The 25,418-nt window shown below is 41.8% G+C and overlaps 1 protein-coding gene across 1 annotated transcript in view; it reads right to left on the bottom strand.

Annotated features, from left to right (window-relative positions):
* The window catches only part of LOC144754327 (ER degradation-enhancing alpha-mannosidase-like protein 3), a 229,802-nt gene extending 204,924 nt beyond the window's left edge, over positions 1-24,878 (bottom strand). The window contains exon 1 of the mRNA XM_078642005.1: positions 23,402-24,878. Coding sequence (XP_078498131.1) covers positions 23,402-23,649 — 248 coding nt within the window. The 5' untranslated portion in view covers positions 23,650-24,878. The remainder of the gene's footprint in view (positions 1-23,401) is intronic.
* Positions 24,879-25,418: the final 540 nt, after the last annotated feature.

The following is a 25,418-nucleotide window of genomic DNA, read 5'->3' as shown; positions in this document are numbered from 1 at the left end:
AACTAATGAATGTTGGAATTAAAGAGCTAAGAAATAAAGGGATATTTGGCCTTATTCTAACCTACAAAGACCCCTCTCTGTTTATTATTCAGCTTTTGAAGGGGCATAGCAGCAATAATCATTTCTGAGCTGCCAGTGTACATCACTACATCACTCGATTGATTTCTTCAGACCCTATATTGTTCTATTGATGTGCCTCATAGTTAATTATTTTAGAATGAGGCAGTTTTCTTCAACAAAACTCTTATTGCAGATTTTTTTTCTTTATTCCGGACTCATAAAACATTGCTTGCCTTAGTATCAAAACAGAGGTTACTCTTCCCTCTTGTGTCCTTTTGCTGCTCTATGTTTACCATTTAGGCTCTAGGGTTTGATATTTAAACTCAACATACTATGCTATTTGTTTTATTGTGGGTAAGCCTATGTTAAGAAGTGAGGTGAAATATATCAAATGACTTTTAGACATAAGAAATGACTTATCTCTCACACATTTATTACACCTCTCATTATACCTAAGGTCACAACTTCATATTTTTCCTCGCGCCCATGGGCTCATCTATGTTTTAACAACTTATCACATGCTAATTGCACACACAGAGTCTGTAATGTTACATGAATGTACCACACAGCTATTTATTTAAAATGAATGCCTTGGTTATAGCATTAAGTTTAGCATGTTGAATTGCTCAATATGCTGTGAACGTGCTTTTGTAACGAATTGTGGTGACTTAAATTTCACACATTTTCCTCTCATTAAGTCTAAGGTTCCCACTTTTATACCTTATTTTATGCTTATTGGTAATTGTATGTTATAATACCCTGTTAGATGCCATATGCACACAACTTCCTCTACAGTGTATTTTTTATTATTATTATTAAGTGGAACTGCGCACTTAGGTTGTTGCTTGCAGTTTTATATAACCGCCTCTTACATATAGACTTACACTCTTCCTAGTGTATGGCCAGGTTAAAAAGAGTAAACCCTCTGCAAGTATCCTCACACCGTAGTTTCATTGGTCGTTCAAAGCCAAGGGCGAACCTCATTCAAATGGAGGACTCCCAAGCATCAACATCTAAACTAGCTGTTTCTTTGGTTATGGCTAATGGCTCCTCTTCTCTCAATAAAGTAACAACTAAACGTCTCAAAAAGGATCCTCCTTCTCCACCGAAGCAATCTTCGTCTGTTTCCATGGATCTTCTTTTTGAGGAAATCCGAGCCCTGCGTCCATTTGTTGAAGAGACAAATTCCAAGACACAAATCTTAACAGACGGATGGGAAAAGTTGGAAGAAAGAGTCACTAAGGTCGAACATAGTGTTGAAAATCTTAATGCATCCTACAACAAAGTAGACGTTCTTCATTCCCAAATCACATCTTTGCAAAAACAGGTTGAAAACCTAGAAAACAGAAATAGACGCAACAACCTCCGCATTTATGGCCTACCGGAGGGCGTGGAGGGGTCGGATCCGATCTCCTTTTTTCAAAAATTCTTGCCATCAACACTGAATGTGCCGGAAGACACTACTCGCAATATACAACGCGCACATAGATTGGGCCCACTGCATTCAACATCCTCAAGTACGAAAAGACCGAGGGGAGTCATTTGGTATTTTCTTGAGTATACGGATCTCCTCAAAGTGCTATCAGCAGTTAGGCTCCTGAAGCGTATTTCATTCTCTGGTCACCAATTGTTTTTTTCACAGGATTATGCCAAATCAACAGCAGATAGACGAAAATAATTCCTTGCTATGCGTCCAGCACTACGTTCTATTGGAGCACGATTCGGGCTTTTCCATCCCTGTTTGTTCAAAGTTACTTTCAATAACAACACCATGACCTATGAGGATCCAACAAAGTTGAAGAGCTTTCTCAATTCATATTGCCCAGAAAAGATGGACATCTCCAACACTCGCTTTAAATAGCTCCTCCTCCGTCAAATACTGGAATAGGGCTTAATTTTTCAACATGTTGTTTTACTTACAGGATTCTAGAATAGATTCTGCCATGGTTTATGGTTTGTTAGCTCACATTATTCTCTTCATTTCAGGACTATAACCTCATTTGTCTGATATCATAATATGTTACAACATATTCCATCCTGTCTGTATTAACCATTTTGTGTTTCTTTTTACACAGGACCCAACCTCATGTGCTTGACCTATTAGTCTTGAATGTTGTTTACATCCCGAAGTCTGCCCCGTCTTACCTCATGGAGTCCGGGTACGTCATCGTTCCATGTGGTCTGCCCCCCATCCTTCCATTGTTTTGACTTTATGTGGATATGATCTTTTTTCTTATATTCTTCTTTACAGCTCTCACCCCTTCTCATTTACTCCTTCTTCTTTCTTTTTATCATACATGTTTCTATCATTCGCATCTTTCTCTAATCTTGCTTATTCCTTTTCTTCATCTTTCTTATCTTCTCAGCTTCTCTCAATTGGTTTTAACTTTCAATATCTTCGTACCTAATATAAAGTTTACGTCAATGTTCTTTATAGCTCATTGTTGAATTTTTCACAAGTACTATAGTTCACAGTATACAGGACTTTATTGGTTCACTTATGTTCTTACTCTTTCGTCTTACATTGGTTTTCACATTAAATATCTTCGTACTTGATATACATTTTCTTCAAATTCTTTATTTTCTGATTGTTGCTGAATTGTTTGGAAAACATACTGTTTACAATATACTGTTTACAATATACATAATGTTACTGCTTCACTGGTGTCTTTATTACTTCTAACTGACACATGTTCTTAAAACTGATCTCATGGAATGTCAGAGGCTTGAATTCCCCTATTAAAAGACAGAGTCTTGTCTCACTTAGATGCTAATATTGCATTATTGCAAGAAACTCACCTCACTGAAAGCGAGTCATTAAAGCTCAAAAGAAATTGGGTTGGTGAGGTTTTTGCTCGCCAGGAGATGGTAAAAGAAACGGGGTTATAACTCTCTGTCACAAAGCATTGAAAGCCCAGCTTGTGTCTCAAGAAGTTGACACTGAAGGTAGATGGGTTTTCACAAATCTCTTGTTAGGAAAGACCTCATTATCCTTACTTAACATTTATGCCCCTACTAATGGTGACGCAAGCTTTTGGACACACATTTCTACTATTACTCAATTATCCGTCAGACAACTTCATCCTTGCAGGTGACTGCAATCAAGTAATTGATCCGTTTATTGACAGGAACTCTAGTTCCCACTTTAACTCAAATGCAGCGCACAAAGCTTTCATACAAACTATTAAACAAATAAATATATTAGACTCATGGCGCCTTTGCAACCGATCCTTAAGAGAATATTCCTTTTTCTCCCATCCACATCAAACACAATCCCGAATTGACCACATTTTTATTTCACGAAACGTTTCCCAATCTTTACGCTCTGCCGATATAGGACCCATACTTATCTCAGATCATGCCCCTGTTTCGGTTCAACTAGATCTTTTGAGCCACTCCACCTCAACAAAAAAAAATGGCGTTTTAATAACACTTTACTTATTGACCCCAATTTTAACTCATCTTTTGTTTCCTTCTCTCAAGATTTCTTCTCTACCAATCTAACGGAGGATCTCTCCTCTCACACTGTATGGGATGCTTTCAAAGCCACTGCTAGAGACTTCATTATTCGATTTGTATCAAACAAACGCAAAGCTTTCCGCATAACTCACAATACCCTTCTTGATAAAATCAAAAAGCTCGAACACTGTTTTCATACTTCCAAATCGAAAGATTCTCTTAAAGATCTCATTAATGCAAAAATAGCATTCAATGAAGCGACTACTAAACAGGCTTCCTTATGTCTACTAAAATCCTCTGCAAAGTATTATACGGGCCAAAATAAATCGGGCAAACTCCTAGCCAATTATTTAAAAATTAAACAACAAAAACTTCATATCGACTCCATTATAGATGAAAATCAAATACCAAAACTCAAAGACCCTGATATTCTTCAAGAATTGGTACACTTCTAGAAGTCTCTATACACACCAGAAAACACACCCTCAGATACAGATCCCTCCCAGTACTTTTCCACAATTCAAAAACCCATTAATCCCCAACTGGATTTAACATCACTGGAATCTGACCTCACACAAACAGAATTATTTAATGCTTTAAAAACCCTTAAAAAAGACAAAGCCCCTGGCCCTGATGGTTTTAAAGTGGAATTGTATTTACACTTTGCTAATTTACTACTCCCACACTTATATACTCTTGTTTCTTCCTTTATTACCTCCTGTAAGTCTATTGGTTCTATTTCTGAAGCCCTGATCTGTCTAATACCGAAAGCCGATAAGGACCCACGCTTTTGTAAAAACTATAGACCCATCTCCTTAGTTAACGTGGACTATAAAATCTTCTCCAAAGCTCTAGCTCTAAGACTAGAACCACAGCTTCCCCTATTATTAGGTAAGGAACAATCGGGTTTTGTCAAAGGTTGTAATATCACAGATAACACACGTTTATTTTTTGATATCTCCAAATCATCACACTATTCCGATTCCCCAGAAGCAATTGCGTTAGACGCAGAAAAAGCCATTGATCGGGTTTACTGGCAATTTATATTCCACGCTCTTAAGTGGTTTGGTTTTGGACCAAAAATCACGTCCTTAATTGCCTTACTTTACTCAGAACCCAAAGCTGCAATATCAGCTAACGGTCTTATTTCTCCTTTCTTTAATCTCAAACGAGGAGTTCGTCAAGGTTGTCCCTTATCACTTTTTCTTTTTAATTTAGCTTTAGAACCATTCCTGTCAAAAATTCGTCAAAATCAATCTATCATAGGCTTTGTCTCAGACCCTCAACAAATTAAATTAGCAGCATACGCTGACGATATCTTAGTTTTTCTTTCCCAACCACAATCCTCCCTCACAGCCTTTTTAGGCGAAGTGGAAGATTACGGTCTGGTGTCAGGCTATAAATTAAATAGAGGGAAATGCAAGATACTACCCTTAACCAAATACACTTTCAAAGATGAATTTAAGATTTCTAATTTCACCTGGAATTCTAAGTATATAAAATATCTTGGCATCTGGTTCTCTTCCTCCGTTAAAACATCCATCTCTCTAAACATAGATAAGTGTTCAACGAAACTTAAATCACTAACTACAAGATGGCATCCCCTGCATCTATCTTGGTGGGGTTGTTTGGACACTATCAAGATGATGCTGACACCTATAGTTCTATACCTCCTCTCTAACATTCCATTATCCATTCCTTCGAATTCCTTTAAAAGAATCATTTCCTTTCTCACCTCTTTTCTATGGAATGGTAAAAAAAAATCAAGAATGGCGTTACAGAAATTAACAAGACCAAAATCCAAAGGAGGAGTTAACTTCCCCCATTTTTCTAATTATCATAAAGCCTTTCAACTAAGACAATTATCAAACTGGATCACTTCTCAATCGGAAAACAGGCCTCTTTGGGTAGATCTCAAACTTTCTTTTTTAACCCCCTTTTCATTCCAGGAATATCTTTTGTTTACCCGAAAACCACAAAAACTCTCTACTCCAATACTTAAGCAATCATGTAAACTATTATCCAACGCACCTCATTTAGTTACACACGACTCCGAATCCTTTCTTAATTCCACAATTTGGCATAACAAACAGATCCTTATCAAAGGGAAACCTATATATTGGAAATTCTGGTGGAACAAAGGTCTACCTTGGGTCCACCAATTTTTCGACCAAGGCTCGCCCATTCAATTCACCCAAACACAAACTCTATATTATTTACCCCTTTCCTTTAAATCTAAATTTCTGACCTTGCAGAATGTACTAATTAAGGCATGTGCTAAACTTACAACCTCCCCCTCCTCACAATCCCAACCCCTCTTTCCGTGGCACCGCCTCTTGCTCACAAACCCCAAAGCTTCAAACATTTATTCTCGCCTAATGGAACCTCCTGATGACAGACAGAAGACCAAGGTAGAACTCTCTTGGGAATCCGATCTGAAAACAAACTGGCCTGTTACTCTATAGAATTTGGTTAAAACTTAGGAAATCCTCTAGAGCCGCCAGCACAATGCAAACACTTTTCTTTCTGTATAATCAGTTATTTTTCACTCCAATTTACCTCAATAAGATACAAATTACAAATCCTAACACATGTTGGACATGTTCCCAAAGTGAAGCTGACCATAAACACATGCTATTCATATGCACACGTCTTTAAATTCTGGGAACAGGTCTGGCACCAAATTAACACTATCTTTCATACCACAGCACACTTATCCCTTACCAATATTTTCTTGGGTAGCTTATCACCGGAATGGGGGAAAAGTCATTCTCAGCTAAGACTCATTGATCTGTTACTGGCTGTAGCATTTCAACAGATTTCAAAACATTGGTCCCTCCTCACACACTTTTTAAATACAGCAGCAAAAACACACTTCCTCCCCCGAGCCCTCAATACAAGATGTTACCAAGCCTCCGTGACTTCCTACTGTTTACTTGTATATAATTCTGATTATTTTGTTAATCCCTATTGCACTCCTTTAATGATGTATTGTGGACATGTACTGCTATTTGCAATATTCATGAACCTATGAATGTTACACTTTTATTGCCTTGTTGGTTTTTTGCATATTAACAGTATTCTCTCATGCCTGTATGCATTGATAAATAACTGTTTGTACGAAGTATTGTTTTCACAACAATTTTAATTCTTTAATAAACCTTCACTTGACGTTAAAGAACAATAATAAATATTTAATGAGAATTTTTAGAAATGTCAGTGGTTTTCACAGTGTTCTCATAATATATATATATCTTTGAAGTATGAATTCAATATATGTGTGGGAGTGCGATTAAATGAAGTGAGTACGAAATCTTTACCCAGAGGAATTTCTTTTGGTTTCGGTTTCGCAAACCCGGTCTTCTTGGTCTGCGAAGTTGCTCACATTTAATGTTTGAGATTATACCAAAGGCTGGCCAATTACAGTATTATTAATCTGAACAATCTAGATATTATACAATTACATGGGTAATAACTACATTCATCATTTATAGATCTTAAAAATGACAGTCATGTGCTACAAAGTTCTACATACAAATTATCCTTATTAAGATTTTTAGAGTTCTGGGTAGCAGGAGTAAATAATAAGCACATAACGTTTAGCAATATATATATATTTATTTATAGCCACACTTCCCCTGCAAGGGATTTCTCACCGCACTCACTGCTCCACACACACATTTGATTTTGCAAATATGTGTACACATATGCATAAATATACACAACTAGTTAAAAGCTGAAACATGTTTAATACGCAAAAACTAAACTAGACTGGAAAAGTAAAGCCTGCAGTGTCAAACAACTTAAACCTTTGAGAAAGTGGACTTACCTAATGTTAATAAGGCGCAGATAGAAGTATATTGCAAAAACAGTGCTCATTTGTGCATTAACATGCACGATTGCATTTTACGATTACATTTCTATGTCTTTGTGTGTTATTAAGTTAGCATTAAGTCCACTACAATCCTAATGTGCGTGCGAAGTTAAATAGTTACTCGTGCGCTGCAGCAATTTCTTTCGTATTGCACAACTGCAGATTTCCACAGTATTTCAAAACTGCTTCTCTCTGGCGTACTTCCAGCCTGCACCTGTAAGATGAGAAGCGGTGTGAAGTACGACGGAACATCTGTACCCTGCCTCCCTCCCCAGACTTATGGAGCGGAGCCCACCAGGGATGGAACTTAAGGAAAGGACAGAATGTCCTCTAATACTCTATTAAGAGAATACTTCTACAACCATGGGAAAGTATCCCAAAAGGTTTCTAGAAGGGATCCAAAAAAAGCAAGCTGAAACTTGTTGACCGATTTTTCCAGATATGGATGTGAGAAACACCATGTACTTCTCCATTCAACTCTCCTTTTCTTTTAATCATACCACTACCCACTTTTTAATTAATAAATAAATACCTCCTCCCTTCAACAATAGGTGAGTTAAGCATATTTTTCACACCATGGCTCCCAGATAGTCTCAAACATGAGAGACAATTCCTCCTGGTAGATGACAGACCCAATGATGTGACAATAAGATACTAAGTACGCCAGCAGAAAACATGCCCCTAGCTGTTGAGGGTCTCACAAAAAGTTTGCCGTTGGTCCTCCTTTATGATACTCTTCCACTCCTGATTTTTTCATTAGGCCTTTTCACATTCATCCTTGTGAGAATATCCGGGCACCTGCTCATTAGTTTTAGTTTGTTTCATTTAAGTCGCATTTTCATGGTTCCATTCACTTGTATTTAAATTTGACAAACAAATGCATGGATTTTAGCATCATATACTCCAACTGACATGGTGGAAGCTCTGGTCTGTTGAAACTGCAATAGCCTTGCGTTATTTTTCCTTGCAAACTGGCTATTTGGCATTGGCTATTTGGCATTCAACTCGCGTTAGACTTTGTAGGCTATCTTAAGTTTTGTCTTCTCCTTTTACACCCTTAAACACTCTTATGGAGTGAAAAGCCACAAATGTTTTCATTCATGAGTAAATTTATTATTACATCAGTAGCCCGCATCAGTAATGCTCCAGGGCAGATGGGTCTTCAAGGCGGATGCAATTGCCAGGCTGATTGATACAAAGATGGATTTGTATGTCAAAACACACTAAGACAGTGCACAGTGTCGCACAGTTGTCTTATATAACAGAATGTGCATGCAGTCAGAAGTACAAATGTATTAGTGTATTTCACGGACACAAGTCTCCTGGGGTTTTTACTCTGTTCCCCCCAATCTGGAGCAAGTTCAGCCACACAGTAACTGCTGTTTAGCTCATTTCCAGCTTTTCTCTCCCCCTCCATCATATACACACACGTATTTTTTTTTAGGTCAAGATGTTTATCATGATGTTACCCGACTCACAGGCTAAAGTCATTTCTGCTTGCAGCATCATGTAATTTCTTTTGATGTGATCATTTTGCTGATAAGTCATTTTGAAACCCTGCTTCTTTGTCACAAAATGCATTCAGGTACATTCAGAAGACAATCACACCCCATCACGACCTTAAGATTAGCACAGTTGGAACTGCATATTGTTACTCCTTTGCATAGCTGGTTTATTTCAAAATAAATGTTCCTCTGGCTTTGTAGCAGAAATATGACGTACACACTGCCCTTCAAGAAACGACAAGCTCCATCTCAGGAAATGATACATTGGTCTGCTCGGTTTCTAATTTTACATGTATACAAAAAGTGGTAAACCACAACACATTTACAATCTGGGCATTCCCAAATCTATTACAAATAGTTAACCACTATAAAACAGCCACGACTTACTTTTGTCAAAGAAAAGAAAGTAAGAGTGGACTTTCTTAACATTGTTCGGGGCTTAGGAGGAGGCGTTTGCGGACAGGTAAAATAAATTTTCCATCAAGGACGGACAACAGAAAGAAAATAGTGCAGATGGACAAATATTACATTAAAGCATGTAGGAATATCAATTTGTTGTGTCTGGATTTGTGAATATTTTCACAATTGCGAATACACAGGGAAGCAGAGACAGTGTTAGCTTCCCAAAAGTACTCTTGGATTTCTGTGATTCTAACGAGATAGAAAAGCATGCAAATCATAGACCTCAACCTACAAGAACAAATTTCTGGCTTTGCTTTACAAAGTTTTACTACATCAGGCCCATTGGGGTCCGCCACACGATAAGCTACGGCACCTCTGTAAGATCATTAAAACTTCTTCTGTGTACTATGCCATGATGTAATGATCCGCACAAGGGCATTATTAGCTATTACCACCAGTGAATTCACCGACACATCATCCAGGAAGAGATAGGGACACTCTTCTTCCCTGGAGGGGAATTCCAGTCACCAGAATATTCAGGATTCCCAAAGCAATTGTCAGATGCTATTGTTGATTGCAGTACGAGCCAAATTGCTCCTCTATTAATACTTTTTACATTTCGAGTAGTTTTCCGATTTTTATAACATTTTCAAAAAAATCCAGGAGTGCTCCTAAAAGACCCCAAATGTTCTCATAAACGTCTTGTGCGGTCTGCAAAAATACTTTTTTTGGTATGCTGTAGCATGAGTTTTAAGAGGAAAATTGAGGGGATATAGCAGGCAATTAAAATCAATACAAAATGAAATGGGTCTCTTTGCTCCATTTCTCTTTCACTGCAACCGGCTCACCCTCCATTTACCCACCCTTCCATCACCTCCTCCCTCTCCAGGCATAAACTAGAGAAAAATTACTCTGTGCAATGGATAGCAGGCAGCAAACATCAAAACACTATAGGACAGATACACTATGCCACTTGCATGTGTATCTTGCATTTGGGGCGAGGAGTTGGCCTAACGGCTAGGGCGCTCGACCTCGGAATCTGGGTTCGAGTCTCGGTAACGACGCCAAAAACCTCCTGTGATTCTGGGCAAATCACTTAATCTCCCCGTGCCTCATGTAACGTAACTGGAAAATATGTATAGCGCTCCGATACCTGATTCGGTTCGGGTCTAGTTCGCGCTACATAAAAACTCTGCAAAAACAAAAACAAAAAAAAAAAATGTGTAAGTTCAACTTACATCCTCAAATGCTTTTCTACGAGTACAAACCCACGCCTGCAATTTAGAAAAAAAATGCCCGTACAATTATACAGGATTTATTCCCATATATTTTTCCTTTTTAAATATATTTTTTATTAGAGAACAAAATGCATAGAAGGGAACAGCAGAACCTCAAAATTAATAAAGCAACAAAACAAATAAGCAAAAAACAGGGGGTAAACAAAGGGAAGATATAACAAAGTGCCATCACGACATACGAAATATGAGCAGCATCCTGGAAATAACATCATAAGAAAAATCCATTGTCTTGGCTAGCCAACGTCTCACCCATCCAAAGCTGAAGTGCATCCCATATCTTACTCAAACTCTGTCTGCGAACATCATTCTCTAACAGACATTTCCAAAAAACAGGTGTTAAGGAATTCTCGCCACCACCACCTCCAAGAACATGGGGCTGAACTTGTGAGGCAGGTGCATGCCCCAACCAATCCAGCCAGAGAAATGGAAAAGAAATAAAGACCCACCACATTTTGAGGGATAAGGGGTGAATGCCCCAGCATGATCAATGCTGAGTCACTGATAAATGCGAGATACTGTTGACTTTCCAGAAAACAAAAACCCAATATTCACATAGGACAGGACAGGTAGCGAATACATAGACCGCACTGGCCCCCTCCACCCCACAGCGGAAGCAGCAACCATCCGCTCTAAGCTTCATTGCCCGGAGACAGTGGGAGGGGGTAATACAAATCATTAATGCATTTCATTGATGGATCTTAATATGTGATATATTTAGGACGATCTGTGCAAGATGATTATGGAGCCTTATATCCTCAACTATTACTACCGTGTCCAAGAACCTACTCTATTTATCTGCCCTCAGGGGAGCGGCATCAGCCCAATGATCTAAGTTAGCTGAAAAGATTAATTTATAGGCCAGACTGATGTTCCCCTCCTTACAGAAGCACTCGCTACCAAATCTGAGAGTATTTTGGGAACAACTGATCTCATCTCTATCAAGATAAAAGGTTGGATTTGCAAATACTGAAAAAACAATATGAGGAAGAGAAAACTTGCGCTGAATGGTCTCATAGGAGAGAAAAACATCCCCTTTGAACAACTGTCCCATGATAGAAATGTTTGCCGCCTACGAGCTTTCACGAAATCTGAGATTGACACAGAGAGGTAAGTTGGGGTTAAATCCTAAATATGTAAATTGATTGAAGGTAGAAGTGCCAGGAAATACTTTTTTTTAGATAACTCCACATAAGATTAAACAATTTTAAGGTCTTGAATCGAGTCCTTTTAAAGTAGACTGTATCGATCATGCAGTACCAGGGACAAGCGAATACTAACTACATGCGGCACCCCCCCCACCACCACCACCACCACCACAGCCCACGACCAGACAGAGTCAAGATTAGAAAGAAGCAAGATAGTAAAACTACAGAACAGGGAGGGAAAGCCCATCTTTATCTTTGGGAGAAAAAAAGAAGGATACAACGAAAGAGATACAGAACCTAGGAAGAATGAACCTTTTAATAGGATTTCACCTGCCGATCAAGCCACGGTGCAAGCGATTCCGCTTACTGAAAACAATAACTGTCCACTAATAAAGTTCAGTGATGTCCTCCATTCGGGCTGACTGTTCTATGCTCAGATAAGTAGCAGAATATACCCATTGCTTATTCTGGACGGGAGTGATAACATTAGACAGAAGCTGTGTCTTATCATGGTAGAGCTTATATACTGAAACGGCGCCTTACACCTGTGCGACCTCTTCTACCGCCTTTATATCCCTAGCGGGGAGGTGGTTAGGACTGCTGCATCGGCAGCATATGCTAGAACCTGCTCCTCAAAACTATGCATACACAGGGGACGGAAATCCTCCGCCATTCTAAGAGCTTGTAGGTAGGGCTCGATATATAGAGCAAACAGCTGAGGGGAAAGAGGCCAACCCTGCCTAGTTCCCGCGACATATCAACGGGGTCAGACGGAGATCCCAAATAATGGATCCTTGTTTTCAGGCCAACATATAGTTGGCGAACTCTAGCGAGTACCAAATCCCACAGACTCCATGACCATGCAGAGGAAGGACCAAGAAACGTGATCAAAAGCCTTCTCCCCATTGAGCATAATCATACCAACTGAGCCCCCAACCAGCAGAGGCGGCATCCAACGCTGTAATGACAGCAAAGATGTATTGCGTCCAGGAATGAGCCCGCGCTGATTCAGATCAACCAGCCCTGAAATTACCACAGATAGCTGGTTAGCCAAGATGCGGATGTAGATCTTAGAATCCGCATTGATGAAAGAGATCAGGTAATATGAGCCACAAGGGGTAGAGTCTTTCCCTTTTTTAGGGAGGATGACAATATTGGTCTCGCACTAGGGCCCAAGGGCCCGACCAAGTACATTAAAAGCATTAAACATATTCTAAAGGACAGGGGCTAAAATGTTCAAGAAGACCCATAAAATTCTAGAGGAATTTGATCGGGACCAGAGGGCTTACCCTTAGCTAGGGAGTTAATAGCAGCCTCTACCACGGTCAAAGTTATGGGCTCTTCTAAGTTAGACTGCTGGGCAATATTCAACTTATAATGAAAATGCCGCCCAATAAATTGGCACACTGCCTCAGTAGAGACAAAACAATCCTCTCAATAGAACCCCTGATTAAACCGCTGGAAGACCTCTTTGATATCTGCTGGGTCTACAATGAGCTCCCCCTTTTCGTTCCTGATCCGCAGAATTGTTTTCATACTAGAAATGTCCTTAACGCTAAAGGAGAGCATCCGACCCGGCTCTTTACTCTTTTCGAAGCTTGACAGTTGCCGTGCTCAGCACTTTTTGGCTGCCTGATCCCAGATGCACTTCCAAAGAGAAGCCTGCAGGACAGCCACCTGCTCCACGAGACATTCCGTCCACAGCAAACCATGGCAATTATACTCTGCTCCAACCTAGTCTCCAAGGTGCTATGGGTTGAGCGGATTTTCAGTATGGCTGCCTCGACTGATAGGCCGCAAATTACAGTGTTTGCCCCCGACAGAAAGCTTTGAGGGCATCCTAGACAACCGATTCCTCCAGAGCGCCAGGCTCGAATGACCCTGAGCCTGGTGCTTGGAGTCTATTTTCAGGCATAATGTAACGTTAAAGTCTCCATAGACTCAACCCTTACCAACCCTTCAACAGGGAAGCAAACCCACATGCCCAAACTTTGACCGAAAAGTCTCGCCAGCCCCCCAAATACTAATCCACCCAAACATGGAGCCCACATGCCACCCATGATTTATGCCCTAAAGAAAGGAACATCACCCACCACACTCAGGACATCAGCCAGATGGCACGTGGCTGCAGTCAGCTCTGGGACCAAAACCCCCTCCCAGTGCATTCTGAACCAAAAAAGTAATAAAACCTCCACCAGTGATCCACACATTCTTTTTGCTTATAGGAGATACCTTCCAACCCCCCAGGGAGAGGCCCCACCCGAGTGGGGTCCCTGAAACAGACCACCCCAACGATTGCTGGGAAACAGCTGTACAGGGGCTGCTCTACCTATGAGGAAGAAAACAAAAACAGGAGAAGACAGGAGAAAAGAAGAAGATGCGAGTCTGCCTGGACTGGCTCGTCAGTCCCCAGGCGTGGAGCCGGCTGTTGATGCTTTCCCCAATACGTTTGGTACAACCTTGCGTGCTGTGGGCACCGCGGGTACTGTGGGGGCAGGGCGGGATGGGGTTTCCCTGTGGTTTTAGAAAATGTTAGACTATTTAATTGCCCTCCTCCCTCAGCCCAGCTGCCACGAAGATCTATTAGAATAATGAAGCGCCTCTGGAGGCTGCTCTGCAGACTTGGCCCTCCCCCTTATGACAACCCCAGTTTAATGCAGCCATCGGGGAGTACCCCCCTGCTCCAAAACCCTCAATACCATGTTGGTGGGGAAATGTATTTTGGAGCTGAGGATCCCTCTCCTGAGCCGACCGTTGCTACTTTGGCTCAACAGGAAGTGGCCAACATGGATGCTATTGCAACAAAGACGGTCCTCCAGCCCAAATCAGGAAACATACAGGTTCACATTGTACAATGTTACACAAAAATGAGCCACGCGAGTGAAAAACTATAAAGATATTCAATCAGTGGGAAGTCCTGCTCTAAGCATGGTACTCTGCTGTACAATCCACTCGTATGTGCTATTTAATGATGAACACCTGTTGAGTCTTCATTAAAAATGATAAAGGTTAAATAAATAAATTATATTCAATCAGCACATTATGCACCATGCTCATGTTACATCAGCCTAGTAATGGACACACACAAAAATGTGATGGGATGGCCTCACAACACTAGGTGTCATGCTTCATCATAGGGCTCCCCTCGCTCTTCAAAAACCCTGTTTGATGAAGAGTAGTCCCTGGAGTCAGGGAGGCACTTCTACCAAACTATGGAGCCGTGAAAATAAGGAAAATCAATGTGGGAAATCCAACATTACCTTTATATTGGATGGGGTACCACTTGGTATTAAAAGCATAGTGTGGGGGAAAATGGGAAATAGTACCCCTAGTCAGACCTTTGTTGCCACCCTTATGTTCCCCATCATCAGGAGGAAGGAGCGGAAAGCAGTAGGTGACTGAATGAGGAACGCACCTTGATGTATGTGTGACTGAGCCCTTCTTCATTCAGGCCAAGATTATCTAATTTTGGGGTTCTTAGGGACCAGAGAACACATGGAAGTGACAGCGGTTTGACCGCAAAACAGTGGCATATGCAGTGGGTGTTTGTCAAGGGACAATTCCGTGTTCCGTCCTGACGAATGTCATGGACTTTTTTTAGCCAATAGGCAGAAACAGGTTGACAGTTTAAGTGGTGATGGGGTATTAGTTCCTCTTTTCCCCAAACTATATTTTTAATACCAAGAGGTAACCTATCCAATATAACGGTCATACTGGTGTACCACATTGGTTTTTCCTTTATTTTCACAGATCCATAGAGAACACAAGCAGTTCTATACTGCAGCGAGGAAACAGATGTTTTAATTTTTTTCTTATTCTAAGAAAGGATCCAGATAGTGTCTGGCTCCTTTCTGGTGCACAGACACATCCATATCGCAGCGAGGAGCTGGTTGCTGATTGGATTTTTTTCCTTAGTCTCAAAAAAAATCCAACCAGTGTCTGAAGATTCAGGCTTGCTGCTGGGGTACAGAGACAACTCTGGGCCTGGGGTCACCTGGCACCTAGAGAAATCTACTAAACCCAGACATCTCTGAACACAAGACACTGGGAAGAGTCCTGGGTGGTGTAACTTCCATGGATAGCACCACATTTTCTAACACAGAATGGGGTACTGTTTGTAACAGAAGTGTGAGAAAATAGAGTGGTAAGTCCTTTGCCATTTGTCTTAAGTTCTGGAGTTTTTTGTCACAGAAAAGAGTAAAACTATCATTTGCTTTATCCATACTTTGATATTTGTAAGGGATTCTGGACAATAAAATGTGTCCGGATTCATGCTAGTAGCATCGCTGTGTATTCCCATGTGAATCTAGTTTTCTGAAATGCCTGGGGTAGGTAGGCTCTCTTGTGTACCAGCTAACCCCCAGACTCCAATACCGCAGACACCCCCAATGGAATCTCCCTCATCAAAAGAATCACTGCTGTCTTACATGTAGATACCTGCTTAATTACATGAAAATACAAAGTCCCCGTATTCATACTTATGTGCACCCTGAACTCATAGATTGCCCATACCATGGGTGGTGCCCCCATGCTCAGGAGACCCGGATGAACAAAACGGAGTTTTAAGCTTTAGCAGGGACATGGTCCTGCGCAAAGGAGATGTGAGTGTATGATCCTGTTTTGGGAAATAAAATGCTAAACATCTAACAAACATCATATTCAGCACAATCTCCCATATAGCAAGTCAACTTGAGGGAGGTCTGACACCCAGTTATCGAAAAAAATAACTGTAGTGCAAGATTTCCACACAGGCCAAGAATAACAGATACCAAAAGATAGGTAGGCGGCTGAATTAGAAGTTTGATGGCACTTGCTTTCCAAACTTTAAAAATGACCTGCACCTGGTTACTGTCTACAGGTATCCTGAGCCTACATTAAAAAAAATTATGGCTGGTTCCCCTAAGCTCAGGGGACCCAGAGGAACGAAGCAGGGGGTCAGGACTTGGCAGGGATATGTTCCTCTGTAATGGAGGGAATAACCATGTTTTCAAACCAATTGACAAAAAACTGACAAATGTGATGTTTTGGCTTGTTCTATTAGCTAAAAAAGAAAGAAAAAAAAACACAACAACATATGTGATGTTCCTAAATGGAAATCTACCCCAGCTTGGTAGTAGACTTACTCTATTAGTGCTGTTTACCCTGTTCTTGCTCCCACTTGCATATCCAAAGCATCTTTATTCATGAACACGACCCCTCTCCTACCTCGGTGTCATGCCTAATCATTGGGTTATGCTCCATGCTAGGCAAGTAACTGCAAAACCCTAGTAGGCGCCCCAATAAGGGGCTCTTTAGTGGAGATGTTTTTACTAACCATGTTGTTTGATACTGCATTGGTGTAGATAGTGGGCATAGTGTGAAAAAGGAAGTTAAAATTGTCAACAGATCTGCTTAAGAGAGAAATAAATTTTAATGAAGAAATCTGAGGCAAGATTACAAAAATATATGCCGAGGATCAATTGAATGTTAGGAATCCTGAGTGAAGTCCCTCTTCAGGTGCCTATAGGTTTCTCACCTATTTGCCAAGAGGAGTCAGAGTATCACAAGGCCTAATCATGTAATCCTACTAATTGAGATAATTCTGTAAATAGAAGATTACACCATACTATTTGAAAACCAATGTGGTTGAATAAGCATAATCGGGTTTTCTTGCGTGCCCCCAAATGTGTTGACCCCCTTAAATAAAACAACTAGATCCTCTTGGGACCCGGAATAACACAGCGCCAAATTTAGGTCTGGAGTACGATGGGGCAGGTCTACCCACAGATTAACTGAACTAGACACTACTATTCCAAGAAAGTTGAAAAACGGAAAAGACATTCACATTTTTCATTCTTTTTTCGGAAAGCAATTGGATATTGATGCAGGTTGACAGCTCAGTTTGTGATGGTAATAGGGGTATTGAATGGGCCTAGGTCACAGAGAAAGAATGTAAGATAGCTGGTCGTATGCTAAACAAGAATTGGTCTACTTCTTTAAGGTCGCCAACTATTAATGCTTGTGTTATTTCGGTATTTTGCCCACCACAACCTGTCACAATCCAGACAGTTTAATGTGCTTCATACACCAGCAGAGTATAAGGGGTACCTGCTAGCTGTTCACTCCCTTCAGACCTCTCTTATGTACTGATCTGAAGATGTTTTAATCAGTCTTCTAATGCGCAGATTGTGAGAAAGTGCCATCTTTCTTGCATGGCATGCCCCCACTTTTTGCTGAATTGCTGATGTGCTTTGACTGAGTGTGCCCTGGGCCCCTGCCAATTAGGAGCCCAGGGCCTGTGTTCCTTCCCTAAAACTGTACTGAAGCTGAAACCCAATTGGCATCTCTGGCCACATGTCAGCCCCTGGTAAATGGTACCCTAGGTACCCAGGGCATTGTGACCAGAAAAGACTCCTAAGGGCTGCAGCACTTATTGTGCCACCCTTAGGGGCCCTGCACCCTGACACCCACACACTGCCTTTGCAGACTGAGTGCCCTGGTGCAGAACTAAACAAAGAGTCAACATGGCACAAATCCCCACTGCCCTGGCATACATCTGTCTCCCCTTTAGCTGGGTGCCCTATGCCAGTGGTGTGGGCACAGGTACATGAGCCCTGTACCCCTACAGTACCCAGGGCCATCCCTGGGCACTGTAAGTGCAGTGATGCCATTAAGAGTATATGGTGCAGGGAGGTTGTCATTACGAACTCCACAGCACCATAATGGCTACACTGAAAGCTGACATATTTGATATCAAACTTCTCAGCACATTAAACCCACTCTGATGCCAGTGTGGGATTTAATGTAAAAAGCACTACAGAGGGCATCTTAGAAATGCCCCCTGAAACCTAACCTGCAATCCACGTCTGGCTGAGAGGCTGGCTAGGCTGCCACACAGCAGACACGTTGCTGGGTCCCTGGGTGGAGAGCCCCCCGCTCTTCTGGGCCTGCAACAATGCACATCCTGGGCGAGGTGCTAGGCCTCCTCCCCAAAGAATGGCAGGGGGGAGCTTCATAGGCATACCGCCTTTGTGAGCTTCTCCAGACCACTTTCTGTACTCAGCAACTGGCCCCCATCGGTTCTGACCCCCACTCTGGCAGGAAAACGTACGTGAGGAAAGGAGTGTGCCAGCCTGTGCCAACTCCACCCCTCAGGTGGGAGAGGCGAGGTGAAACACAACTCCGGGCTCCTGCCATCTTGAGCATGGGGAGCCCTGCCCAATTAGAGATAGGTTCCTGCCCCCCTCCCACAGGAGATGAGCAGGATAGGGGGTGTACTCACCCGAGGACAGCGACCTATTGGTCCCAGCCCTTCCCCTACCTATGACGCCCCTAAATGTAGTATTTAGGGGCACCCTGAACCTTCCTTCCTCAGATCCCAATTTAGAAACAAGAAAGAAGACCAAGGAGAAGAAGACTTTCTGTGCAGCTGCTAAACAAGAGGATGACATCAACTGACTTGGCAATTATCAACTGACTAGGCCCCAGCCCTACAGGACGTGGCCTGCTCCTGCTAAATCCTGGCGTCTCCTCGGACAGCAACCTCAAGAACCCCGGAGGACCTGCCTGCCTTGACCCTCTTAGAGACTGGGACTCCCCCGAGCAGTGGCTCTGCTCAAACAGCAATACCCCTGGTGCCAGCCAGGAACCACGAATCCAGCCCACTCTGCACCCGCCGAGCCCGGCCTGTACCCGAGTAGACAAAGACCCGGAGGACGGCGATTCAGACCCCGACGACGCCTGCAGCCTCAGGACGAGGGACCCCTCCAACCGCGACCAGCAGGCGGTAAGATTTCCCGACCTCAAAAGACACCCCCGCACCCGGCGCCCACGGCCCCATGTGCCTAACTCTGGGTGCCTACCTATCCTACAAGATCCCAACTTACCCCTCGAAGTGTTGGTCGCTCCAGAAGATCCTCCGTCCCCGAGCCTGCAGCCTTTGTTCCCTTTTCAAGATCTCCATTGAATAACATGGCTGCACCCAGCCGCCTGAGTGCCCCTGAGTGCCCCTGGCAGTGCAACCTTTGTCCTATCCTACTTCCCCATTTGCCCTGAGCAAGTGACAGGAGTCCAGCTCCCATAGCCGCGTGGCCTGCTAGCCAGCAGCCACCAACCGAAGGCTCTCATTGGATAACATTGGGCCTAACTACCTCTGCACCCGGCTGCCCCTGTGGCGCTGAGGGTGTACCAACCGTACCTACCTGACCCTGGGAGACCCCTGAGTCTATGCCCAGAACCTTAACTCTGCCAGTCGAGTACTTACCTAGAAGCTGATAAGTCACTTTTCTTCCATAGGCTAACATGGACTGGTTTCACTTGGAAATTCTTCGAAGTGTGGAGTTTTGGAACTTTAAAATATTCACCTAAAATCAGCTGAACAACGAATTCCGATTTACTCACCTGTCATCAGGAGAGACCTCAGTCCTGCACCTCTTAGTCCAGCACCAACCCTGAAAAGTAATTGTAACCATACTTACCAGCAACCTGAAGTTTCTTCCATAGGAAACCATTGACTGTTTTTCTGTGAAATTTCTTCCAAGTGTCGATTTTTGCAAACTACAAATATTCTTTAAAAATCGTACCAACTACCAAAACGTAATTACTCACCTGTTTTAGATAGAGGTCCCAGTGTTGAACCTAGGAGTCCAGTACTGGATTACAAAAGTAACCTGAACGTACTTTACCTGCAATTTGAATTTTCTTCCACAGGAAACCATTGACTGCTTTTCTGTGAAATTTCTTAAAAGTGTCGATTTTAGCAAACTACAAATATTCTTTAAAAATCATACCAACTACCAAAACGTAATTACTTACCTGTTTTAGATAGAGGTCCCAGTCCAGTACTGGATTACAAAAGTAACGTGAACATACTTTACCTGCAAATTGAATTTCCTTCCATATGATAACATTGGTAATTCCAACTGGAAAAGTTTCTAAGTGTCAACTTTTAAAATACAATAATATTCCTTAAAAATCACTACTGTAACCAAAACGCTTTTGCTTAACCGTTTACAGCTCATGTGACAGGACTGAATCTAGGATCCAGTCCTGTGGTTAGAAAAGTAATCTACAAAGTAACTTACTGCATTTTACCAGAAATTGCCATAGAGCTCAATGTTGCATTGTGTTTGAAATTGTGTTGCTTATTGCAACAAACTTTAACTACAGCATTCAAAAAGTCTATTGCCTATTTGAAAACTATTTAACTAAAGTAACTTCTCCTGAGAAAGTATATTTTTATACCTTGCTGGTTCTTAAATAAAACAACTATATATTTTGATACAAAACAATTGGCCTAGAGTTCAGTTCTTGAGTGTGTGAGACCATTTGCTGACTGAGTGTGTACAACAAATGCTTTACACTGTCCTCTGATACTGCCTTACTGCTCGACCAAGCTACCACTTTAGAGAGTAAGGTTACATCTAACTTTAGCCTCAGCCAAACCTCTGGGGACTCTATACACACTGTACCTTACATTGGTCCAGTATATATAGAGCCACTTTCCTACACAGATGTTATGGAGAAGACCACAAACATGGCAACCACTATAGGTATCTGATACTCTTAAGTCAAAAGGCAGCAAATGCAGAATTAGCAGCATTAACAATAATGCTAAAATACAGAATAAGAATATAAACATTTTCCAACAGTCAAACTTGAATAAATAAGTATTAAACTACAAGAAGTGGGTGAGCCACTGAAAGCGTAAGCCAGGTTCGAGCTTGAAGCCTGACTCAGCTCACAGTCCTGTTGGTCCCTCGAGCCCATAATGAGCCACGTTTTCAATGGGGGTTCTGCCTGCCACCATCCCTCTAACCAAAATGTGGCATTACGGCCATGGGAGAGAATTTGGAACTGGGGAACAAGGTGAGAGTCTCAGGGTAGGCTCAACAATCCAGTTATTCTGGGCACATTACTTAATATAACTGTGTCTATAAACAACAAATGTGATCTTTAATAATGTAACCGGTGCTCATGTAATGTGCTTCAATACTTTTTAGTCGTGTTGTGCCATATAAAAACTGCAGAAAAATGCCCAAAGAGGTCAAAACAAAGCTTCAACATAAGGAAAGACAAAAAAGATACACATTTACTGACTGATTTGTACAAAGTGAAGGCTGAAAACCTGGATAAATTGTGGCTTTCCAAAATAAATTGGGTGATCTTAAGCAAATATTTTATTTCACCAAAACTACTTATTCTTCGTTATCCAGTATGAAGTAAATATGTGAGTTGAAACAAACAATTGTACAAAAACCTATTGTGTTTTATTTAATAGACTATAACGTTGCTCTATAAATATGTGCGTCACATACATGGTTTACATGACAACTGTCTTGGCTCCTAGTTCACTAATGGTTCATGTTTAAATACTATCACTTTCAGTAAGTAATTCTCATTGCAGTGCTATAGCGTGGTGTATTAATGTCAAAGTTTCTACATATTAAATACACTTTTTTGAATACTGAAGTAACATTTTCAGGGCTCTGTTTGTGTACTGGCTCCTAGTGGAGCTGCGCGAGCTAAGAAATTAACAGGGAGAGCCGAGCTAATGGTCTGGATCGGATATTAGAGCCCATGTACAAGTCACGCCCTAAAAATGGTTGCTGTGTGAACCATACAAACATAACGCAAAATATGGTAAATTATTTCCAAATTCAACAACATGCAGAAGCATTGCCATTAATACTTTGCACGTAGCAGTCCTTATTAAAAGTGATGGTTTTAAACATAAACTATTATTGAACTAAGATGCAAGACAATTGTAATGTAAACCCTGTAAAGGTCCAGACTATTATAGAGCAAAATTATAGCCTATTAAGTCACACACAATGGGTTTTTGAACATCTGGTATTCTGAACTCACATATTTGAAAGTGCTTTCATACAAAATAATGAAGAAAAAAAAATGTTTTCGAGAAAAAAAATATTTGTCTTAGATCACACCGTCCAAGCAGGGAAGCTGCTAGTAAATGAGTATCTATTTTTCTTTCCTTATGTTAAGGCTTTGTTTTTACCGCTTTGTCTTCTTTTATATAGCATGAACTCAACCTGAAGGTTTTGGAGCGCTTTACATGAGCACCGGATAAGTGACACAAGCCCATCAGTCATTGTTTATAGGCATGGGGAGATGGATTTGCCCACCATCACAGGCTAGTGAGCCGACGCAGTGACTGGTTCCCCAGTTCCGAAGTCGACAGCTGTGGCCATAACACTACATCCTGGGTAGAGGGAGGGTGGCAGACAGAACCACATGAAAACTCGCCTTCTTATGGGCTCGAGTTCCAACAGGACATTGAGCTGCGGCAGAGCCAGGATTCATGCTCAAGCTTTCAGAGACTCACCCACCTCTAGCTCTAAGAGCTGGACCAGACCCATGGCTCAGCTCTCCCTGTTAATTTGTTGGCTCTCCCACCTCTATAAAATACTTGATATGCACACCAGTAGGTAAAGGTTGGCAAGTTTTGTGTCGTTTCATGGCGTTATGGCATCAAAGAGACTAACACAGCTGAAAAGATGTCCTTGGGCACAGAATTTTAGTGCAATACTTCTAATACTAGCATTTTGTTAAGTGGAAGCAGTTATTTTATAAATTAAGCACCGGCATTCCCTATACTTCTGCTATCTATGTATCATTTTATATTCTGGCAAATATAGGAAATTCAGGGCTTTTGCTTACCTGAGCCTGTTTTTCTCTTCTGGTTCCATCACCTCGACTCCTCCAACAGCACAAACCCAACTGCAGAAAGCAATCAGGAACACCAACATTGCCGGGCTCCAAGGCCAGCATGGTGTGCCTCTTGGGGTCCAGCTTCTCCTACCTACCACATTACCTAAAAAGGCTGACGTCAAACCCACCGGACCTACTCTCCAATAATCACGAACATTAGGGCCATTGGCCCACTGGGTCACTACACACCAGTCCATGGCGATACCCTAAAATGTGTATTCTGTAGTGTCTACTAATTCGGACCATGCTGTTACCATGCAGACCTATAACATCCCCATACTCCTACAGCTGTCAGAACATGAAAAATATGCTATGGCTACAACAGACAGGAAGAGCTCCTTTCCCGATGACTGTCCACAGAACATTTCTGCTACGAATGCCATTATAAAAAATAACGCAGCATTGTATGCCTGTTGTGGAAAATGGCTGTAGTACACTGCTACCCTTCCTTTATCATCTGGCTCAACAGTTCTTCAGTGTTTAGGTCTCTCTTCTAACACTGACCCCGCAGTTTTTTCGAAACAGTCTTTATACTAAGTACAAAATCTTTCCATCTGCCTCTTGGTTACCGACTCCCTGCCCATTAACTTCGACAATTAGAAATTATAAAGGTTCCACCGATCGAAGAACTACAAAAGTTTATTCGTCTGTTTTCTAATTCCAGTGAGGTACAGCGTCTGGCTGGCGCTGTCACACCTGTCCCGGTTTCTTTCCTTACACCTCTTGTTTTAAGACTTCCCTATCAGCATCCCTGCACTGAGACCTTCCAATCTGTCCAGATAGGTCCTTTTTACAGTGGCTCGCAGCTGTCAGTGCCCCTTTCCCTACGTTACTACCTCTCACACTATCCTTTGGTCTAGATGGTGTCTTTTCTCCAACTTTAAGTTGCCCTTTGCACTAATTCTGTCGTTCCAACCAGCCAGCCAGCCATCCATCCATCTCCACCCTGAACCTCGCACTTTCTGAATCTTCGTCTACAGCTGTCTATGCCTTCTTTCACTACTTCCAGAAATACCTCTCGTTCCCTCTGAAAGGAGCCTCCCAGAATCTATCTTGTTCTTTACGGTATTTGCCGTGCAGTCTGTGACTCTGCTTCCTGTCTCCCACTCATAGCTATTAGTTCTTGCTCCCTTCGCCGAGCTCTGCCATCTCCTGCTGCCTTGCTCTCAGCTGTTTTCCTTAGCCTTCTGCAATGGATTGCTACTGTCTTTCTCCCTCTTCTTCCTATGCCGGTGTTCTAGCTGTTTTGTTAACCTCTATCTCCGCCCCTTGATTTTTTCCTCTCCCTTGACATCAGCTGTGGCCCGCCCTCTAGGACCAGGCTCATCTCTTTCCTTAGGTTGTTCAACGGCAAAGAAGTGCTCACTAAGGAGGGTCCAAATGAAGTTTCTTCACTACACCCCAATGACGGCCAGAAATGTAATACAACATCATAAAAATCCTAGATTATTTGCGGAAGTATATTTTGAAAGCAATCGGGCACTTCCGGATCTAATTCTGCAGGTATAGAAAACGGACAAAGATAAACGTCGATAGTATTATCTCATAAGACCCCCGGGGGTACCTGCAATACAACTACCTCAATTGTTTATATTGTATTAGTAAATATAACTTATTTTTATCTGTGATGTTTAGTAGTAGCTCATTTATTTACCTGCCTCGTCTAACATCATAATTGCCCAAAATTAAGGGAATTATGTTCGTTGATGCCTCCGAGATAAGCCAGGTAAAGCACCCCTGGGGTAACCACAAGAGAATACTCAGTAACCTGGCGGCCATCATGGAATGGGGTCTTAAACATTTTGAAAAGACTGGATTTGGCTGAAACAGAAAATTTCCCGGAAATTCCGGTTTAAAAAGTGCAAAATAAATAGCCATTCAGTTGAGGTAACTCATGCCCCTGGCAGCTTTGAGAGATGTCGGCCGCAGAAATTAAGTACGTCTGTGACATGGTCATCGAAGCGGT

This window comes from Lissotriton helveticus, chromosome 5_1 (assembly GCF_964261635.1).
Source record: "Lissotriton helveticus chromosome 5_1, aLisHel1.1, whole genome shotgun sequence".
NCBI classification, from domain to species: Eukaryota; Metazoa; Chordata; class Amphibia; order Caudata; family Salamandridae; genus Lissotriton; species Lissotriton helveticus.
Note: the sequence above shows the minus strand (reverse complement) of the source record. Positions and strands in the feature narration are given on the sequence as shown.